This window comes from Antechinus flavipes, chromosome 2 (assembly GCF_016432865.1).
Source record: "Antechinus flavipes isolate AdamAnt ecotype Samford, QLD, Australia chromosome 2, AdamAnt_v2, whole genome shotgun sequence".
In the NCBI taxonomy this organism is placed as follows: domain Eukaryota; kingdom Metazoa; phylum Chordata; class Mammalia; order Dasyuromorphia; family Dasyuridae; genus Antechinus; species Antechinus flavipes.
In genome coordinates, this window is record NC_067399.1 from 222327358 (window position 1) to 222347619 (window position 20262).

At 33.2% G+C, this 20262-nt stretch overlaps 2 protein-coding genes across 3 annotated transcripts in view; one reads left to right on the forward strand and one right to left on the reverse strand.

The window, feature by feature from the left end:
* The first annotated feature begins 442 nt into the window (after window positions 1–442).
* Window positions 443–19918, forward strand: TRMT61B (tRNA methyltransferase 61B). 2 transcript variants are annotated; one of them, XR_007950454.1, is made up of 8 exons: window positions 444–1280; window positions 4854–4956; window positions 6302–6492; window positions 9977–10068; window positions 10474–10703; window positions 11598–11675; window positions 11822–11930; window positions 18450–19918. XR_007950454.1 is itself a non-coding variant. In XM_051976220.1 (7 exons), exons 1-7 carry the CDS (start codon window positions 492–494, stop codon window positions 11860–11862), a joined length of 1524 nt encoding a protein of 507 aa, XP_051832180.1. In that variant the 5' UTR covers window positions 443–491; the 3' UTR covers window positions 11863–13732. The 2 variants fall into 2 exon arrangements, 1 of the variants encoding a protein (XP_051832180.1); XM_051976220.1 differs by lacking the exon at window positions 18450–19918 and having other exon boundaries at window positions 443–1280; window positions 11822–13732.
* The window catches only part of SPDYA (speedy/RINGO cell cycle regulator family member A), a 31476-nt gene continuing 23341 nt past the window's right edge, over window positions 12128–20262 (reverse strand). The window contains exons 7-9 of the mRNA XM_051976221.1: window positions 16373–16676; window positions 15779–15781; window positions 12128–12236 (exon numbers count right to left, since the gene is read on the reverse strand). Coding sequence (XP_051832181.1) covers window positions 12148–12236; window positions 15779–15781; window positions 16373–16676 — 396 coding nt within the window. The 3' untranslated portion in view covers window positions 12128–12147. The remainder of the gene's footprint in view (window positions 12237–15778; window positions 15782–16372; window positions 16677–20262) is intronic.

Sequence of the window (20262 nt, forward strand, 5' to 3'; positions counted from 1 at the left end):
TGGGTGGGGTCCCAGTCCTGGCGTAATTTACTCCGCCTAGGCAATTCAATTCAACAAGCACGTATTAAGTGGAAGAGCAGGCGCTTTCCTTTCGGGAAGGTCAGGACCCCACCGGACAACAGGCGTGTTCCAGTGGTCCTTGCGGCCCCCCTTACCCCTGCCCACCCGGCGCGCTGTCTGTAGTCTTCCCCTGAGCTTTTTGAGAGCTGGGACGGTGTTTTTGCCTTTGTTTCTATCTCCAGCGCTTGGTACAGTGGCCGGCACACAGTAGACGTTCCATGAATTTTTGTTATTAACTAGACTAACTGAAGTATTGATTAACTGGCTTACACGCCGGCACTGACCCGGAAGGCTTCTCTCGCCAGGCTTTACGTCACTTGTACGGGACCACGGCAGCTCCTGTGGATCCTGTCTGGTCCCCGGATCCGGAAGGCTCTAATAGCCGCACATCACGTCACTAGCCTGAGACCGCACCGGCTCTTACCGAAACCATGTTTCTTCCTGCTACTAAATGCTCCTCGTCTGTGCTCCGATTGCTGCGGAGGAGTGGGCTCGCACTCGGCCCCTTCCAGTCCGGAACGTTGCCGCGCTGCCTGCCAGTTCGCCTGAGGCGGAGTCCTCGCTGCCTTTTAGAAGGGACTGGACCGCGGTCCTGCGCCTCGTGTCCCAGAGACACTGGGGATTTGGGTGGGGGGAGCGGCACCTGTTGCAAAGATGAGAATCTTATGGAGAAGCCCGTTGATTCTTCTGTTCCACACCAAGGTGACGACGCCAGCTGGCCGCAACTCTCTTTGGGTGCTCAGGGTGCACGGTCTCTTTCTTCTGTGGAGAAACCTGCGAGAATGTTGACAGAGAACATGCTGGCTCTCGAGATCAAATACGCGGCCATTGACCATCGGCAGTATAGCGATGAAAGCGAGGTGACCCTCCTACCCCCAGCACAGACCCCAGGACATTATCGTAAAACGCAGCCCGCGCAGAGCAAAGAGTTGCCTGCACGTTCGGTCAAGTCCTGTCCTAAAGAACTCCCCTTTCAACCCGGGGATCTTCTTTACGCTGAGTTCCAAAAAGGCGAAAATACATTTAAAAGAATGTTTAAGTTGGAGGCTGCGGGACAATTAAGTAGTAACTGGGGAGCAATTCCATACAAAGAAATGATTGGGAAGTTGCCCGGCCAATTATTTAGAACTTCGATTGGTTACCGCTTTATGCTGAGAAGACCAGCATTGGAAGAGTTTGTTTTATTGATGAAAAGAGGGCCTACTATATCATATCCAAAGGTAATAATGCCCCTTAATTAGATAACCACGGGTTTCTGAAACGGTACGTATGGTGGTCTAATATATCCAAAGTGTTTAATTTCAGCCCTGGTTAAAATACTTATGTATTATCAGTTTGTATGCGCTCAGCTTCCTTAATTTTGTCACGATGTGATTACCAGAGGCTATCACAGTTTGTGTGTGTGTGTGTGTGTGTGTGTGTGTGTGTGTGTGTATACACACCCTAAGAAATACTTAGATTTAAGGTTTACAAATATGAAGAACCAGCAGATAGAAAAAATATCCAGAGGGAAAGAAGGGAATGGTCATTTCTGTCCAGTGCTTTAAAGAGGTAAAGAAGTATGTGGACTATAAAAGGCCTTCGGATTTGACTAATAGGAAGCCATTGGTAATTTTGAGAGCAGTTTTACTAGATTAGTGGATATTGGGACCATATTGAAAAAGTTTGAGGAGCAGTGTGAGACAGTAAAATCTTTAGATATAAGTACGTTTCAGAAAATTTGGCATTAAAAGGGAGATTCAGTTTATAAAAATACATTTAAAGTTGTTTCATGATATATTTGTGAAAAGCCAACACTGATTTATTAATGGCCTTAAATGTTGGGAAAAACATGAAATTGATTATGGTTAATTGTTCTTGGGATCCTTGATTTCGCCATTGCCAGATCATTTCACTAAAATAGTTAAGTCCTATAGAGTTGCTTAAAGAACATATAGATTAAAATTTTTTTTTAATTTTTTTTCCCTGGTTGTTATAGCCACTTACTAGTGTCTGCTGGGGATCTAATTCTGACCAGCAGAATAGGTCCCTTCATGTGAGAAGATGATAACAATACATGGAGACTGAGAGGCAGTTGCATTCTCTGACCTCTCTCCTTTTTCCTCTTGCCTCTGATTCATTTCATTCCCAATCCACAAGCAACATCTGCATCAGTAAAGGCTGATTTGGAATTTCTTCAAGTGTGTTATGATTCACAGCTGTAGGGGCTTTCAGAGAATTGACCTGCCCCTTCATACTCAACTGTGGTCCTTAACTACCTGTCACATGTAAAAAGCCACATTTTTGTTTGTTGTTGTTATTATATATGTACTTTTGAAAAAAAAAAAATTTCCTTACAAATCATGTAGGAAGAGAAAAATCAGAACAAAAGGGAAAAACCCAGAAGGAGGGAAAAACAGAAAAGAAAAAAAAATGAACATAATATATGTTGATTTACATTCAGTCTCCATAGTACTCTCTCTGGATGCAGACAGCATTTTTCCATCCCAAGTTTATTGGGATTGCTTTGGATCACTGAACCATTGAGAAGAACCAATTCTGTCATAACTGATCCTCACACAATCTTGTTGTTAACTGTGTATAATGTATTCCTGATTCTTCTTGTTTCGCTCATCAGTTCATGTAAATATTTCCAGGCCTTTCTAAAATCAATTTGTTCATCATTTTTTATAGAAAATAATGATCTATTACTTTCATATACTATAACTTATTCAACTATTCCCCAATTGATAAGCATCTATTCATTTTCCAATTTTTTACCACCACCAAAAGAGCTGCCACAAACATTTTTGACATGTGAGTCCTTTTCTCTTTTTTATGATTTTTATGATTGCACATGTGGGTGGGTACAGATTCTGTATTGGCACTGTTATATCAAAGGGTATGCACTGTTTTTATATAGCCTTTTGAGCCTAATTCCAAATTGCTCTCCAGAATGATTGGATCATTTCACAACTCTACCAACAATGCATTAGAGTCCCAATTTTTCCACATCCTCTCCAAAATTTATCATTATTTTTTCCTGTCATCTCAGCCAATCTGTAAGTGTGAGGTGTTTTACTTTGCATTTTTCAATTAGTTATATAGAGCATTTTTTTTATGTGACTATAGATGGCTTTAATTTCTTCGTCTGAAAATTGTTCATATCTTGTAAAAATTAAATTATTGCCCAGGATCACATAGCTAATACCTGTCAAGGGGTGTTGGAATTTAGATTTTCTTGAATCTAGTTCTCTAACCACTATCTAGTACTTTCTCTATTGTTTCCAATATATATGTGTCCTGTATGTGGAGCTTGTTTGCACTTAGTTGTTTGCAGGTTGTCTTCTCCTTGAAAATAGGGAATGTCTTTTGCCTTTCTATATATCCGCAGTACTTAGCATAATGCCTGGCCCATAAGTGATTAATAAGTTTACCAATAAACAGCTGTTTCTTTCTAAGTATAAGAATGTAAGTAGCAGACAATAGAGGAGTTACATGGAGGGATTGAAGCTGTGGCCTAGAATGTGCTTTTTATTAAACCATTTGGTTCCTATTTTCATTCAAATTCATTTTTAAATGCCCATTTTTTCATTTCCTTCTTTATTGATTTTTATTTAGTTCCGAAAGTGTTATAAGTCTCTCTCCTTGGACAACTTATAATTGAGTAGGAGAAATAAGACAAATACATACATGACTGTAATAAAAATCTAGTAAAAGCCATTAGAGAGATAAAAGTGTAGAATGATTGTGATGGAAGACTTCCTGGAAGTCATTTATTTGATAGAATTTTGACAGCTTCAGTTAAGGTATTCCACAGAATGACTAAGTCCAACATTACTTGAAAAATAGTGGATAAAGATATATAGCTCATTTTCTTTTTTCCCTCATCAACAATACCATCATCTGAAAAAGTGATCATAGAAAGTGAATGCTAGACTAAGAAGTTTGGATTTTAATCAGTAAGTCGAGAAGAGTAACTTCATTAGAGTGCTTTAAGAGGATCACAAAAGACTAATAGTAGCACTGGAGGATAGAGTAGAGGGGAAGTCTGACCGTAGAGAAACCAGTTAGGAGGCTACTATATGTAGCAGTTCAGGCTCAAGAGATAAGGACATGATTCAGAGTGATAAAAAGGAAAGAGGAGGTAAGAATTGAGATGATAGGGAAAGAGAAAAGAATCAAAGATAACTGAGCTTTTGAATCTAGATTGAGAATTGGTGGGGGCAGTAACAAGAAGAAAAGGATGAGGAGCTAGTTTATAGTAACATATGGAGTTAAGGTTTTGGACATGCTCATTGACAGTTGGACAATCATGTGGAAACATCTGTCATATAACTGGAAAGAAGAGATTGCAATTTAAGAGAGACATTGAGGCTAGGATATAAAACTGGAAATTCTTAGATTGAGAGTTAAAACTTTTGATAGTCTAGGTAGCCTAGGACAAAACTTTGAAAAAAATCCTTAAAGATTGTAGGGAAGAAGAGTCTTTCAAAAAGTGAAGTGGGAGGAGTCAGAGGATGTAGGAGGACTGAGATTTGTATAGTGCTTTCTAAGCCAAGGAAGAGAATGCTTGAAAATGTCATGTGCTGCAGAGGTTGAGGGTTAATAATGAAAAGAAAAGACCATTAGATTTGATTATTAAAAGATTTTTTGATTTCCTTTAATTGAACAATTTAAATTATATCATCTATTATGTAAGCTCCTTAGAAACATATTTCCTTTGTTTTCTCCCTACTCTTTATGCCAAGTATAGTGTTCAGATATTTGTTGATTGTATAAATAACTCTTAAATTATCAATATTTTTTCATAGGATATGAATATGATGCTGATGATGATGAATGTCAAACAAGGTGATGTTATTTTGGATGCTGGGTCAGGTTCTGGAGGAATGAGTTTGTTTTTATCACAAGCAGGTAAGAAATTATGATTAAACTTGGAACAGAGGAAATGATCTCATTTTGTATATTATGACAAGAATTTATAACAATGCCTATTTGCTCACACCAGAGAAAATCTACTTTGGGCAATCCTGATTACTGACTGCATGTCAATCAACAAATATTTATTAATTGCTTACTATGTGGCAGACCTTTGTTTAGCTCTGAGGATATAAAGAATGGCAAAAATAGCTGAAAATGTATTTGAGTGGGGAGAGACTTGGATTCTGCCATCCTGGCAGCTTTATCAATGGAGAGTAGAAAACAGGTAGGGGAGATGTTGTAAAGATAGAAAAGAATATATTCAACAGATTAAATATGTGAATGGAAGTAAAGAGTTGAGAGTGATGAGATTTTAAGCCTGTGTGCCTAGATAGTGGTACTTCTGACAATAAGAATAATGTTGGAAAGAGAAGAGGATTTAGGGAGAAAGATGAATTCTATTATGTATCTCCAAGAATACTATTTCAGGAAAAATCTGTCAGTTCCTCATTTTACCCCATCTTCCACAGCCTTCTTGCAAAAAATAGCATTCATACTCTTCTCCCACTTCTTTCAGTTTTGGAATCCTGTTCCAAGATCTAATCAATTGTCATATTACTGAACACAAGAAAATAGGGGACAGGGGAAACTTTTGGTATGAAAAGTTATAGGGATGATGAGTAAGGTTATGGGAATAAATTGACACACTTTGTCATGAACAAGATCATGAAGAGTTGGGCATGACTGAACAAAATGGATTTAATAGCTATGAGATTAAATTTTATCTTTACTAGATGCTGCTTTCCTTTGACATTTTGTTCTGTACACTAAGTCACTACTATTGGGCCCTTCAAATTTATCATTTATCTATCTTTTGTTTAACTCAGCCTTTTATTAAGTTAAATAAATGAATAAGCATTTATTAAACATTTATTATGTGTTAAACTGGAGATAAAAATACTTTCAAGGAACTTGCATTTTTGTAGGTGAGATAACACATGTAGGGAGGTGATATTTTGTTTTGGATAGTTACTGGAATGAAGAATGGAGCCAAAGATGAGTGGATTAAAGTAACCTTTCCAATAACTGACCCTGCTCTCAAGGAATTCAGTCTAATGGGGAGGCAATATGCTAACAACTACGTACAAACAAGCTATATACAGGATAAACTGGAAATAATTAAAAGAGGAAGGCACTAACATTAAGAAGAGACAATGGGGAAAACTTGCTGTTGAAGGTGGGAGGCTTTTTTCTCTTTGCTAATTTAAAAAATTTAATAACATCTCAAGATTATAAAATAATGCTACTATTGTTCAATGTTATTCCTTCAAAATTTTAGTTGGATTACAGGGACGAGTTAAAAGTTTTGAAATTAGAAAAGACCATCACAACCAGGCTAAGAAGAACTACAAGTGTTGGCGTGATGCATGGAAGATTAGTCATGTGGAAGAATGGCCAGATAACGTGGATTTCATTCATAAGGATATCTTAAAAGCTGCTGATGACATAGAATCTATAACATTTGATGGGGTAAATCTTTTAAAAATGTGTTCTAGAACATTAGGTTCTCAGATTGAATCATTAGGTGGGATGTTTTTTACTTCATGATCCCTCTTTAAATGATAAGATCCTGTTGTATCAATTTTGTTTTCTCATTTGTGGTACTGGAGACAAACGACATGATATCCAAAAGGCACATTTATATCATTCAAATTATTTCTAGCAGACCCTAAGACCTCTATCTTGGATTTCTAAATTTTGCTTTTCCATGAAGACAATAGCTTATTTTATTGTTGGTTTTTTATCCACAGTATTTAGCCTAGCAGCTTGTGGAGTAAATGCTTAATAAATGTTTTTTGAACTGAATTTTTCCCATACTTAACAGGCTATTTTTCTATTGACACATTTTAACTAGGCAAGAACTTTTTAATGCAGAACAATCATTCTATTTAATATTTTCTAGTTAATTGAATGTTCTAGTTAATTAAATTTTCAGATAGTATATTTCAAATTATCAAAAAACAATATCCTTTTAATATCAACAGCATATTGGATATAAATTAATATGGCTTCAATAAAAGTTTTAAGTGGACTGCAGACTCTGTATGAGTCAACATTGTTTTTTTTTGTTTGTTTGTTTGTTTTATTTTTTTTAATTTTTATTTAATAATTACTTTATATTGACAGAATCCATGCCAGGGTAATTTTTTTTTTACAACATTATCCCTTGCACTCATTTCTGTTCTGATTTTTCCCCTCCCTCCCTCCACCCCCTCCCCTAGATGGCAAGCAGTTTTATATATGTTAGATATGTTGCAGTATATCCTAGATACAATATATGTTTGCAGAACCGAACAGTTCTCTTGTTGCACAGGGAGAATTGGATTCAGAAGGTAAAAATAACCCGGGAAGAAAAACAAAAATGCAGATAGTTCACATTCGTTTCCCAGTGTTCTTTCTTTGGGTGTAGCTGCTTTTGTCCGTCATTTATCAATTGAAACTCAGGTCTCTTTGTCAACGAAATCCACTTCCATCAAAATATGTCATGAGTCAACATTGTGATGTGATAACTAGATGAGAATGAGATGTTAGGCTGCATTAATTGAAGTATAGCTTATAGGAACAAGAAAGTAATGGTTCTACTGAACTCTGCCCTTGTCAGATCAAATTTGAAATACTGTTATTCTGGGTACCACAATTTAAGAAAGACATTGGGATAGAGCAGCAGCTCTGGAGCCAGGATGATCTGAGTTCAGATCTGGCTTTAGATTTAGTAAGTAATGTGACCCATGGCAAGTCACTTAATCACATTTGTCTCTCTTCCTCTTCCCCCTCCCCCACCCCACAGACACACACACACACACTCACCAAAAAAAAAAAAAAAAAAAACCCAAAAGGCAGACAGATATTGATAAGCTGGAGAGTCCAGAGACAACAAAAATGGCTAAGGACTTTGAATCTATTAGATTGTTTGAAGGACCTGAGTAAAGTCTGGAAGTCTCAGAGGGACATGATAGCTATTTTTAAGTATCTGATGGACTACCATATTAATCTTTTTGTTATAACAAGTTCTGACTAAACTTGGAACAGAGAGCAGCAAGATCACTAAGTAGAAGTTTCAAAGAAAGTAACAAATTTAGACTTAATGATAGAAAAAGTTTTCTTATATAGAGAGCTGCCCAGATATGCTAGCTGCTCTGAGAGATGGTAACTTTCCTTTATGGGAGGTCTTCAAGCAAAGACTAGATGAGCACTTATAGGGTACGTTACAGTAAGGATTTTTTTGGTGGGGTATGCATTGAACTTAATGGTCTTTGAACTCCGAATTTTAAAAAAAACTAATGATACAAAAGTTATTTTTCTTTGGAGCCATCATAATGAACATCTTTACTTATTCTGCTGGTGAAGTATGGATGTGCTAATTCATGGAGATTTTCAATTAATAAAATAATAGATAAATCATTGTTCATGTATATGAACAATTCTATGTTTGCAAACAAAACTTGGGCCAATAACCTACATTTATACAGTACTTTGTTTTGCAAAGTACTTTCCTTACAACAACCCTATGATATAATACAATTTTCTCAATTTTACAGATAAACAGATTCAGGAATATAGTGATTTGCCCAGAGTCAAGAAGTTTAATATTGTGGCAGGTCTTGAATCCAATTCGTTCTGATTCCAAATCTGGTGCCTCCCTTGAATAGGCAAGTTTACAATTTAATTCAATTTTTAAAAGTTGTGGGGGGAAATAGATGCATCTCTTATTAATTTAACACTTATTTTCTATTACTCAAATTCAACTCATATTAGAAATATAGATTGATATGGATAGACCTAAGAGGTCAATCTGATTCAACCTCTCATTTTATAGATGAAAAAACTGAACCTTCAAAAACATAAAATGATTTTCCCAAAAGTCATACATCCTAAGTTGAAGAGTTGAGTTTTGAAGGCCTTCTGACTCTCAAGTTAAACATTCTTTTCACTGAACTATGTTCCTGCTTTCAACTAAAGCCTATGAGTCAGTTAATGTTCATCAGTGATTAACTAAAAGACCACATTGGCTACTTTCAATTCAATATTTTGCTTATTTGATGACTGTTTTGTCAGAAATGTGTTGGAGATTGTGTTTTTCTGAAAACAAGTCATCTTAGTATAAAATATCATGCAGTAAATAGCTTCAAATTGTTAAGTCATCAACAATTTCTTTTGTTTTGGATATTGACTTTTTATTTGTAGCAAATCTTAGATTCAGTATCATTTCTCTAAGAAGAATTGTTAAGTACCATCTTTGTGACTAGAACAAAATTGGGCGTCATGAAGAATACATAAGAAATCAAGTGCAAATTTTCTTCCTTAGAGATATTTTCTTCAAACATACAGGTGCCACTTCCTTCCTCTCATTTAAAGTAAAGAATTAACTATAGATATGAAATGTTGCATACATGATAGTTTTGTTTACTTAACTGTTTTTGTTTCCAAGAACAGAACAATGGTGGTGGTCATTAGTGGTAGTGGAACATGTCAGGAAATAAATAAGGACTTCACTGTGATTTTTAAAATAAGCATATTAATAAAACCTTTAAATAATAAATTCACAGGAAATATTATGCTCCACCCCAGGCTTGTGATTTTTGTAATGTATGATAAATAAAACAGATTTTGAATATCATATTAATTTTTATTGGTAAAAGTTTAGATGAAATGTATAAGTAAAGAAACCCAAAGAAAAATGCAAAATTACCATATCTAAAACATGTCATTCTGTTTTTTATAGTTAAAATTTAGAAGTGCTGACAATTATAGATCACCAGACAAGTACATCAATATCAATATCAATCATACAACAGTTGTCAATACTACAATCTAATGAAAAACATTCTTAAGTGTATAAAATAGCTTTCCAAAAGTAAACTACTTCTTCTCTATTTCCCCAACATAACCTCCCCCCCAAAAATTTTGTGCCTTTACTTAATAAAACTCAGTGCATATTTTCTCTCCTTTAAAGGTAGCTTTGGACATGCTAAATCCTCATATTGCCTTACCTATCGTATATCCAAATCTTAAGCAAGGTGGCATATGTGCAGTATATCTAGCAAAGTGAGTATGTGATATAATACTAAATACATTTTAATTTCCTGAAACATCAGATTGAAATAATGTTTAGTTGTAATTTGTGGAAACAAAAATCATATAGTAAAATTATCATAAAATACTGTATCTATGAATTGTTATAATTGCTAGTACATTTTATATACATTTTCGTATGTAAGGTCTCTCTTCCATTAACATGGAAAGCTATAATATAGATATGTTAACAGCAAGATATAAAAGAGGTTTTTGTTTACCCTCACAAAGTTTTTACAGAATACAGTAACTTTTTTTCAAATTGTAACATTGACTCAATCCTATATTTTGGTTATGTTTAGTGGTATAAAAATGTATTTTAAAATTATGTAGTGATTTCACTAAAATTTCATTATAAATTTTGCTTTTTTCTGTAAGTATCACACAGGTAATTGAACTTTTAGAAGGAATACGTATCTGCAAACTTGCGCTCTTGTGTGAACAGATAAGAGAAGTTCTTATTAGAGACTGGTTAGTATGCCCAGCAAAAAGGAAAGATGGCACTTTAGCCCAAAGAGTAGAGCCTAAAACCAGTATAGATTTAAAATTACATTCCCAAAGGGAAACTGAAACTGAAGAAAGTGAGAATGTACAAGAGAATGATTATGGTAAGCATGACTTTTTTGATATGAAATTTTTTTTCAATAGTAAATGGACTCTGGGGTTTTGAGTATTCAGTGAATATCATTTGAAATATTTAATACTTAACTCCTTTTACATACTGAAAAATGGTACTTATTCATGTACAGTTAAATCAGAATTTCCTGAATATATGAAACTCTTATTTTCCTGCCTTTCAGTGCCTTTGTTGCTATTTGGAATTATTAAGCTTCTTAGTGTATATAGTATTTTAAAATGATGTCCATAAGGTTTGTAGAAGACACTGTATACATTAATGTTTGTAAAGAAAAGCTCTCAGTATCAGTAGTTTTGATGAAAAGTATTCATATTTAAATAGTAAGGCTTTCTATGCAAATGGGTTTTTAAAAAATGTATCTTATAATGAAAATATCTTGAGACACAAAGGATTTAACAAACATGAATAAACAGAGAATAGTAGTTGTAGGAAGAGGATAGTTTATAATTTTTAAAATAATGGCTTTAAAATAGAGAGCTGTTGCTCTGAGAATTCTGAAAAAATTTAATTCAGAAAAACCTGGTATGTATGTATTGCTTAATTCTTCATCTCATAAATTAGCTTCTAAACCTTAATCACTGATTGTACAAACACCTTACAAACATAAACAAGGTGATACTGTGACAAGTTTATTTTTTAAGACAGCAGAGACCCAGAAATGAAAATCAAATATAGAAATTAATTTACTTGGGGAAAATATTATATTAGCCAGAAGAAAAAAAGCATAACAAAAGAGAAATAATGTTAAGGTATGTTAATAGTTAACATTAGTTAATATAATAGTTAAATCAGGTTTTGAAGATTTGTGCAGTTTATAATATAATAATGATAATATATGCATATATTTTTGTTTGTTTGAATTCAGGTGAATCACTTTCTGGTTTTCCATATAGCTCAATTCCTTACATTGCTAGACCCTTTCATTGTCAAGCTAATCACACAGGTAAGTAATATTCAACAAATAATTTTTGTTAGATAAAATGTCAAATGTTTTTAACCACATTTAAAATTTAACATTTTAAACTCAATTATCCATGTTAAGTGAATTCTATGTCATTGTAATGATGCTTCTTTTTTCTCTTAAATTAGCTTTTCTTGTCAAATTGAGGAAGTTCAGCCCAGAACATTAACCGAATACTCCAGATGTCTGACTACAACTAATTTCAAGATTGCAAAGTACCAAGATAAACTTAATATTGTAAATGATTGCTTTTATAGATTTGTTGTTTTATCTTTGTTATTACTTTGATTTACAAATCTTTATTATATATGAATTTTAAAATATGAAAGCTAAGTCAACAGGCAACTGTGCAACCGTTACAAACAAACCATGCATTAGCTCATTTTGACACTTATCTTGAAATTACATTCATATTTTATATTTAATGATTCCAAGTTGGTTTAGTCGAGTCATTTCACTCTTCATTTCCTGTAAACCATTCCATAGATTTGTCTTGCTTCATGCAACTAGTTTTCCTTCCCTTTTTTGATACGTTATCAGTAGCTATTAAAAATTTAAAAAAAAATGTATTAAGACATGGAAAGTTAGGTTTTTTTAAAGTATACATTCAGATGGTTCTATGTATATTTGGAAAAAAACAAAACTTTTGGATTTCAGTGAATGTAATATATTCAGGCCATTATAAAGATTTAAAACAATGTTTAATCTCTCCAAAGTAAAACCATTTTGGTTAAGTTAAAAATCTTAAAATAAAGTTAATATAAAATATTAATATATTATATAACATGATATAATATATTAATATAAAATAAGTTAAAAATAAATAACAGCAGAAATGTTTGTTTCCTTTTGTCTCTTAAAGAGGTAATGATGATTTAATCACCTTGCCAAAATATCAATTATATTAAAGTCTTGTTAAATGAAATCTTACTAATTACAAGTTGTTACACTTCTTTTGGATTTTGGAGATTTTCAAAGGAGTTACATAAATGTTTGGGCTAATAACTATTTACAAACAATAACAAAGTTGGGGTTGTCTTTGTGGAAAAGGAGATATATCTTTATATAAGCACACTTTAAGTGCTTAAGAAGTGCTCTTATCCTTCTATATCTACAGTATATTGGTGGACCTTCTATTTCTTCACAGATGAAAATTGCACAGGATAAGGATTGTAGTCATCTTAGGCTACAAAGAGGGAGGGTATATACCGATGAAATCGAGGACTTCTAACTGAATGAGATACAAGATAATTGTACATCTTATTTAAAATAGTGTTGGATTTAGAGTCCATATTATTTGTAATCCTTAGTTATCTATTTTTTGCATAAAGTACGTTCTTCATATAGAAGAAAGCTATGATCTTTGTTAATTAAATCCTCAGCCCAGATCTTGGTATAATTTGGGAGAGAACAAATCTAGTCTCAGAAGCTTACTAGCTCAGTGACCCCCAGGACAAGTTCCTTAGTCCCATTTAGCTCAGTTTCTTCATCTGTGAAATAAGCTGGAGAAGAAAATGATAAATCCACTCTAGTATCTTTGCCAAGAAAACACCAAATGCATTCATAAACTGTTGGACATGACTGAACAACAACAAAGTTGGGGGGTGGGGGTTCTTTGAATTCTACTTCTTATCCAATCTTCATTGAGTTCTTCATTCACTATTTTATATGTTTGATCTTGTATCTCCTTTGAAATTCAGATGCCTTTCTTAAAAATCAGTGAGCTTTTAAAGGTTACTATAGCATTCTTATTCTCAATATCAATTCTATGTACCAATAGCTCTTTTGTTCCATAGGAAGCACTCTAAGAAAAAACAAAGATATGTTCTGTCCCTACCTCCAACACATAAAAATATTTAAAGGGAAGCATATTAAAAAAAAAAAAAAAGAGCCACACCCCAATTGATAAATGATCAAATGATATGATCTAAGCCCAAAAGAACTACAAATTCATGCATATCCTTTAACTTAACAACACCACTACTTGGCATGAATAACAAAAAAGATTCAAAAAAAAGAAAAAACCTACATGTACAAAATTATTCACAGTGGCTTTCTTCTCAGAAAAAAAAAAAAATTGAAGTATCCATTAATTAGGGAATGATTTGAAAATATGCATATTTGTGTTATGTGTTTATGATGGAATATTATTCTATGGGAAATGATGAAATGCTTTCAGGAAGGAAATAAAACTAGAAAATCCTCCATGAACTCAAGCAAAATGAAATGCACTATATACAAATAGCAATGTTCTGAGATGAACACCTATGAATGACTGCTATTCTCAGCAATATAAATATTTATGATTACTTTCAAGGACTTATGATGAAAAATCCTATCCATACTCAGAGAAGGAACCAATTATGTCTGAATACAGAATGATGTATTCTCATTCTCTTCTCTCTCTCAATTTTCCTTGCGGGTTTTTATTTTCATTTGGGTGGGAAACCTATGGGTTTTTTTAGGAAGAGAACCTAGAACTCAAAAATCTTAGAAATATAATTTTTTTGTTTTGATTTGAATATAACTGGAAAAAATATTAAATGAAATCTAATAAATGATGTTTTTAAAAAAAATGTTAAGTAACTTGCCCATGTTCATAGTTAAGTATCAGAGACAGAATTTGAACTCGTTTCTCCTGACACTAAATTGGCATCATTATTATTAATTATACTATTAATACACAGCAAATTTTAATTATGATATTTAGACTATATCTCACGTATCATCAAGGAATAAGGAATTATACTTAAATAAATATTTCAGGTAACTTTAATATAAAAGAATTAGGACTAGGAATGGCACAGGCTATTCTGTTCCCTTCCTCTTATCCTATAGTTCCCTACCAGTTAATACATTTCATGGGTTTTTTGTTTTGTTTTTAATTATTATCAATTACTATACCAAAATATAGTGATACCATCAGGACACATAGGGTGTTAAGTGGGGATTGTTATCCCCTCTAACAAATGGCTTCAGATTGCCATACATCATTGAGATTTTTGTCTTTGTACAATTTTTTCTATTTCCCTTGTCACTAGCTGTCACTTGTTTCTATTAGAATAGGTGCTTTAGCTGTAGCAAATTTCTTCTCCACACCTTTATCAAAATTTGTTACTTTTCATATCCTGTGGGGTAGGATACAAGTTGTCTAAATGTCAGAATTATTTCTGAAATAAGAATAAAAAGGCTTATTGAGTTCAAAAGGAATAAAGTATCTGAGCTTTAATGTTCAGATTTTGTGATTTCTGGTTTTACTACTAAAAAGCTTTTTTTTTTTTTTTTTTTTGCCTATTTCTGAATTCTTAGCTACATTCTAGAATTGTAGAGTTTTTATTAATACTTGTTTGAACATTGGAAAGTTAAGAGGCAAGTAATGTAATAAGTAGTAGAAGTAGTCAGTGGGGCAACTGATCTAAGAAATTTAAGGAAAAGCTATTCTTAAAACTGATCACAATTTTCACAATATTTCAAAATGCCTAACACTAAAAGCAGAAACAAAAAAGTACAACTAAATTTTTCAGTAACTAAAATATTTGCACAAGAAATGTAGCTATAAATGTATTAAAAATAAATTGGCTTATAAAAGAACATATTAATGGTAAGATGGTGTAATATAGAGTGCTATCAGTGAAAGTTAGAAGACTTAGGTTCTGATTTTCACACTACTAGTAACTATTATATGACTATGGGCAAATAGCTTCATTTTCTAGATAACAGTTTTTTCTTTTTAAGTAAGGAAGTTGAATTCTAAAGGAAAATAAAAGGGATATCCTAATTAATAAATTATAATATAAATATAACTCCAAACCCAAGTGTGATTTAATAGAATCACAAAACTAGAAAGAGATCAGTTGCTTTTATGTTTTGATTTGTTTTTCAGGTTGGGCAAATATTTGGAAGAAGAAATATAAAATATAAAATATTGTTGTAGCTGTTAATGCTAATGAAATCTAACTTTTGTACTATATTTCATTAAATGATTAGAAACAGACATTGGTATATATAAAAATAATTTAGGTGAAATTGGTTTTCCAGTTGACTCAATTTCCTGTTCATATGGTTTCTTTCAAATTCATCCAGACCTACTTTTCCCCCAACAAATAAACCACTACAATTTTATTTATTCCTTCTTTTAACAGGTTATGTTCAGTACCACTTTTTTTTTTTTTTTTTTTGGCTGAGGCAGTTGGGGTTAAATGACTTGCCCAGGGTCACACAACTAGGAAGTGTTAAGGGTCTGAGACTCAGTACCACTTTTAGAGAATGTAAAAATTTCTGCTTTGGATGGTAATGAAAAAAATGAAGACAATTCAAGAAGCTTTATGCTTAATTCCTGAAGACTTGGAGAGATTTAGGTCCTTTAAGCATTTTAGATTTCATTTGTTAATCCCACTAATTAGAAAGTAAGGCAGTATAAGTCAGGAAGATTTGGGTTTCAGTCCAATTTTGGTAAATTTTAATACGTAACTATAAAGTTGACACTGTCACCAAAATAAAAAAATAACAATTTTTATCTCTTTCAGTAATCATCTGCTCAGAATGTCTTAATATTTAGTTTCATTCTGTGTTTGTAATTATATGCTTCTTGGAAATGCCATTTTATGTCCCAAAGGACAAAATAGTGCTCAAAAATAAGTGTTTAAAGGATGATGTTATTTATAACTTTAAATCATTACCTTGGGAATAACAGTAAGATTGAGGTGGTTCAGGTGGTAAGTCCACTGAGAATGAATTGTATGATTCCTGAGATGAATATTTCTCCATCATTTCTAATGAGCCACTGGATGAAGAAGATGATGATGAAGACAATCCCAGTCCTACAAATCTTCCTTTTTTACCACAAAGTGAACAATCTACTGGTGTGGCACTAGGTCCTCGGGGAAGCTGAACTTCATCTCTGTTGTAGTTTCTGACAGCCCCACTGTGATGCATGGACCGTTCTCGTTGCCATATATAATGTGTTGGAGCAATAGCCATAACCTAAAATGGAAAACTTTCATTTAAAATTTTACTAAGTCTCAAAAATTAACTACTACACCCTTAAAACTTAAATATATCTTATTCTATTACTTATAAGTCACTATCTTCCTAAGGCATTACTTGCCATCTAGAAAAATGGATCATTGTCATCTCAACACATGAGAGGTCTTCCTCTAAAGCTAGTGTCTTTATATGGATGCCAGGGAAGACCACAGATTATTCAGAACATTCATCAGTCATCTTGAACTTTCACTTCATGAGCAGCCCATCGTCTTTTCCAATCATAAGTTTCTGTTGATACTTGAGATGTGGGAGTGGCATACAAGGATCCAAAATATGTCAGGAACATAACTATAAGACCCAACAGCTAATGTGACAATGGTCAAAAACATGAAAGAATGATTTCTGGAAAACATGCAAACTGTTTACCATGTGAAAAGATGCCCCAGGTCCCTGTTAGGCAACATAAGTCAAGACTTTAAAAATATTACCTTTAAAGCCATTAAAATGATTAAGAACTTATTTTTTTTAATAAAAAGTGTTGGGAAAACAGGAAAGCAGACTAAAAGAAAACAAATATGGACCAACATTCAAACCATATAAAGATAAGCTCCAAATAGCTATATTACTTAGACATAGGGAGTAAACTAATAAACAATTAGGAGGATGGAAGTATGTTAGATATATAGCCAAGTGATGAGTTCATGAGTAAATAAATAGAAAGATTCACAGGAAAAAAGTGGACAATTTTGATTACACAAAATTAAAAAGTCGTGCACAAACAAAACCAGTGCAGCTAAAATTAGAAGAGAAAGGTAAATATGAAAATGTTGAAGCAAGGTTGTCTAATAAAAGATCTCATTTCTAAGAGCTATAAAGCGGATCAAATTTATAATAATAAGAACCATTTTCCAAATGATAAATGATCAAAGGATACAAATGGGCAATTTTTGGAGGGAGAAATTCATATCACTAGCCATGTGAAAAAAAAGAGATCAAAGAAAGAACCCACATATACAAAAAAAGCTATAGCTGTTCTTTAAATGGTGGCAAAAAAACTGATAAGATGTTCATCCTGTTGGTAATGGCCAAATGAGTTATGATGTATGAATGTGATGGAATGTTATTGTGCTATAAGGAATGATAAAGGGATAGTTTCAAAGGAACCTTGGATGATTGATATGAACTGATGCAGAGTCAAATAAGCAGAACCAGGAGAAAAATTTATAAAATTTTAACAGAAATTGAAAAACAAACAACTCTGAAATAGTAAGGAACTCCAACAAATACAATAACCAAGCATGATTAATAAATGAAAACTCATGAAAACATGTTGTCCAGAACAGAGAGGTGAAATAGTATTGAACATCAGCCTTGGAATCAAGAGGACCCATGTTCATGTCTGGCCTCAAACACTTAACTGGTTGTTTGATCTTGGACACATCCTTCAACTCTTAATTCAAAAAATAAAAACAAAACCAACACTGTACCTTTCTCTCCCCTCCTCCCCCCCACCCCTTCGACTTATTCAACTCTTGGATAGAGAAATGATAGATCTAAAAGTACAGGTTAAGACATTTGGGGAGGAGGTGTAGAACATGACCAATTCAGGAATTTTTTTTGCTTGATATACACGTTTATAATGGGTTTTGTTTTCCTTTCTCACTAAAAAAGGGAGAGCAGATGAGGAGGTTGGGAAAAATAAAGAGTTTTTTTCAGAAAAAAATAACTTAATAGTGAAAAAAATAATTTTCTTTTAATTTCTTTTTACAGTGACTACATTTCCACCGTATCCTTCTCAGAGAGCAACTTTTGGTAACATTTTTTCCCCAAAAGATATAAAAGAAAATTCAGGAAAAAAAAAAAAAAAAGACAACATAGGCGATGTTTCGCAACAGTGGATTCTCCCATCTCTACAAAGAAGTGAATGAAGGAAGGTGGTGGTATCTTTTTTTTTTAATCTCCTTTTTGGGTTCAAGTTTGGTATTTATAATTTTGCAACATTCAGTTTCAGTTGTGTATGTTTTCCTCCTCTTTACACTGTTCCAGTCATTGTGTATGTTGTTTTCTTAGTTCTTCACTTTGCATCAGCTCATATAAATCTTTCCATGCTTCTTTGTTTTAGTCACTTTTTCTACTTTTAAAAGCAGAGTAATATTCCATTACATTCATGTATTGCAATTTACCTATTTCCTAATCATAAGGCATCTATTTTGTATCCAGCTCTTTGCAACCTTAAAAAGTACTATAAATATTTTGGTATATATGAATCCATTCCCTTTATTAATGACCTTCATGGAATATAAATGTAGCAATTCTAGTTTGTTAAATGCTGTTTTATTCTACATATTTATTTCATAATTTTTCTTTCTTTATGGTTACTAAGTATATAATAAATTGTGAAAGGTTTTCACATCAAGTTTCCTTAAAGCATAGCATTCTAGTATGAACAAGAAAAGTCAAATACTTCATGATCACCTTCTATATGCAAAACAGTATGTTGGATCAGAGGTGTCAAACTCCCAGTGAAACCCTAAACCAGATTAAAATATAACTGGGAAATGTTTAACAAAATAAATTAAAATACAAGGCAACATAATGTTAATTTGTAGTTCTCTTAAGTCAATATATGTTGCTTGCAGGAATCCCTTTCTATTTCAGTTTGATACCACTAGTCTAGGCAGTATGGTAAATACAAAACAGATAAAAATCGATCCTGAATCATTTTCTTATTGATCTTTATCATTTTAATTGTCCTATAAATGCTTTTGTCTTTTAATTGCTTAAGTCATGATTCTTTTGTCTTTGAACTTAGATCAAGTGTTCAGCTGAATTGTGATGAGTTAAATTTTAAAATCTATTCTTGTTTCAAAGAACTTTGCTAACTATGGGAAATGTGTGTGAACAGAAAGGATACTATCCTTCAAAGATGTCTGATTTGATGTCCAAAACGTCTGGGCTGCTTTTTGACCACCCAGATTTAAACAATGAGCACTTCTTAGTCTCATGAAAAAAAGAAAGGGAATTGATCTTAGCCCCCATTACCAAACTTCCAACCAATCATGTTGCTCTTAATTCCATGGTGTCATCTACCTTGTTCTTTGTTTTATACTCCCCAAATCCTATATAAGGGGAACTGTCCGTCCTCTTGCTTGGAGTCCTTGGCATTAATGGAAGCAAGCAATTGACTCATATATTGACAGGTTAGCATATCCTTGCTTAATAAATGTTATCTTGTGTAATCTGTCTCAGTTTACTCTTTTGTTAAAATTCAAACATGATACAAAGTAGTATAAAACGTGTTAGGTTTTTTTTTTTTAAGAATTTCATACTAATTATTAAAAAACAATAAGCGACCATGACAAGCTAGGGTCAACCAAGAAACTGGAGAACCTGATATATTGCATGTACTGGAGTGACTCCAAACTCCCACTGATGTGCTGGGTCAGAGCCTAAAGTTAGCCTTAGGGAATTTGGGGGGGGGCAGGAGGGGTGTCATTTTTCTAATGCTATAGCTCATGAATTCCCAATCATCATTTAGAAAAGGATATTTATTAAAGTGGTATAGTACAAAATACCTTCTTTT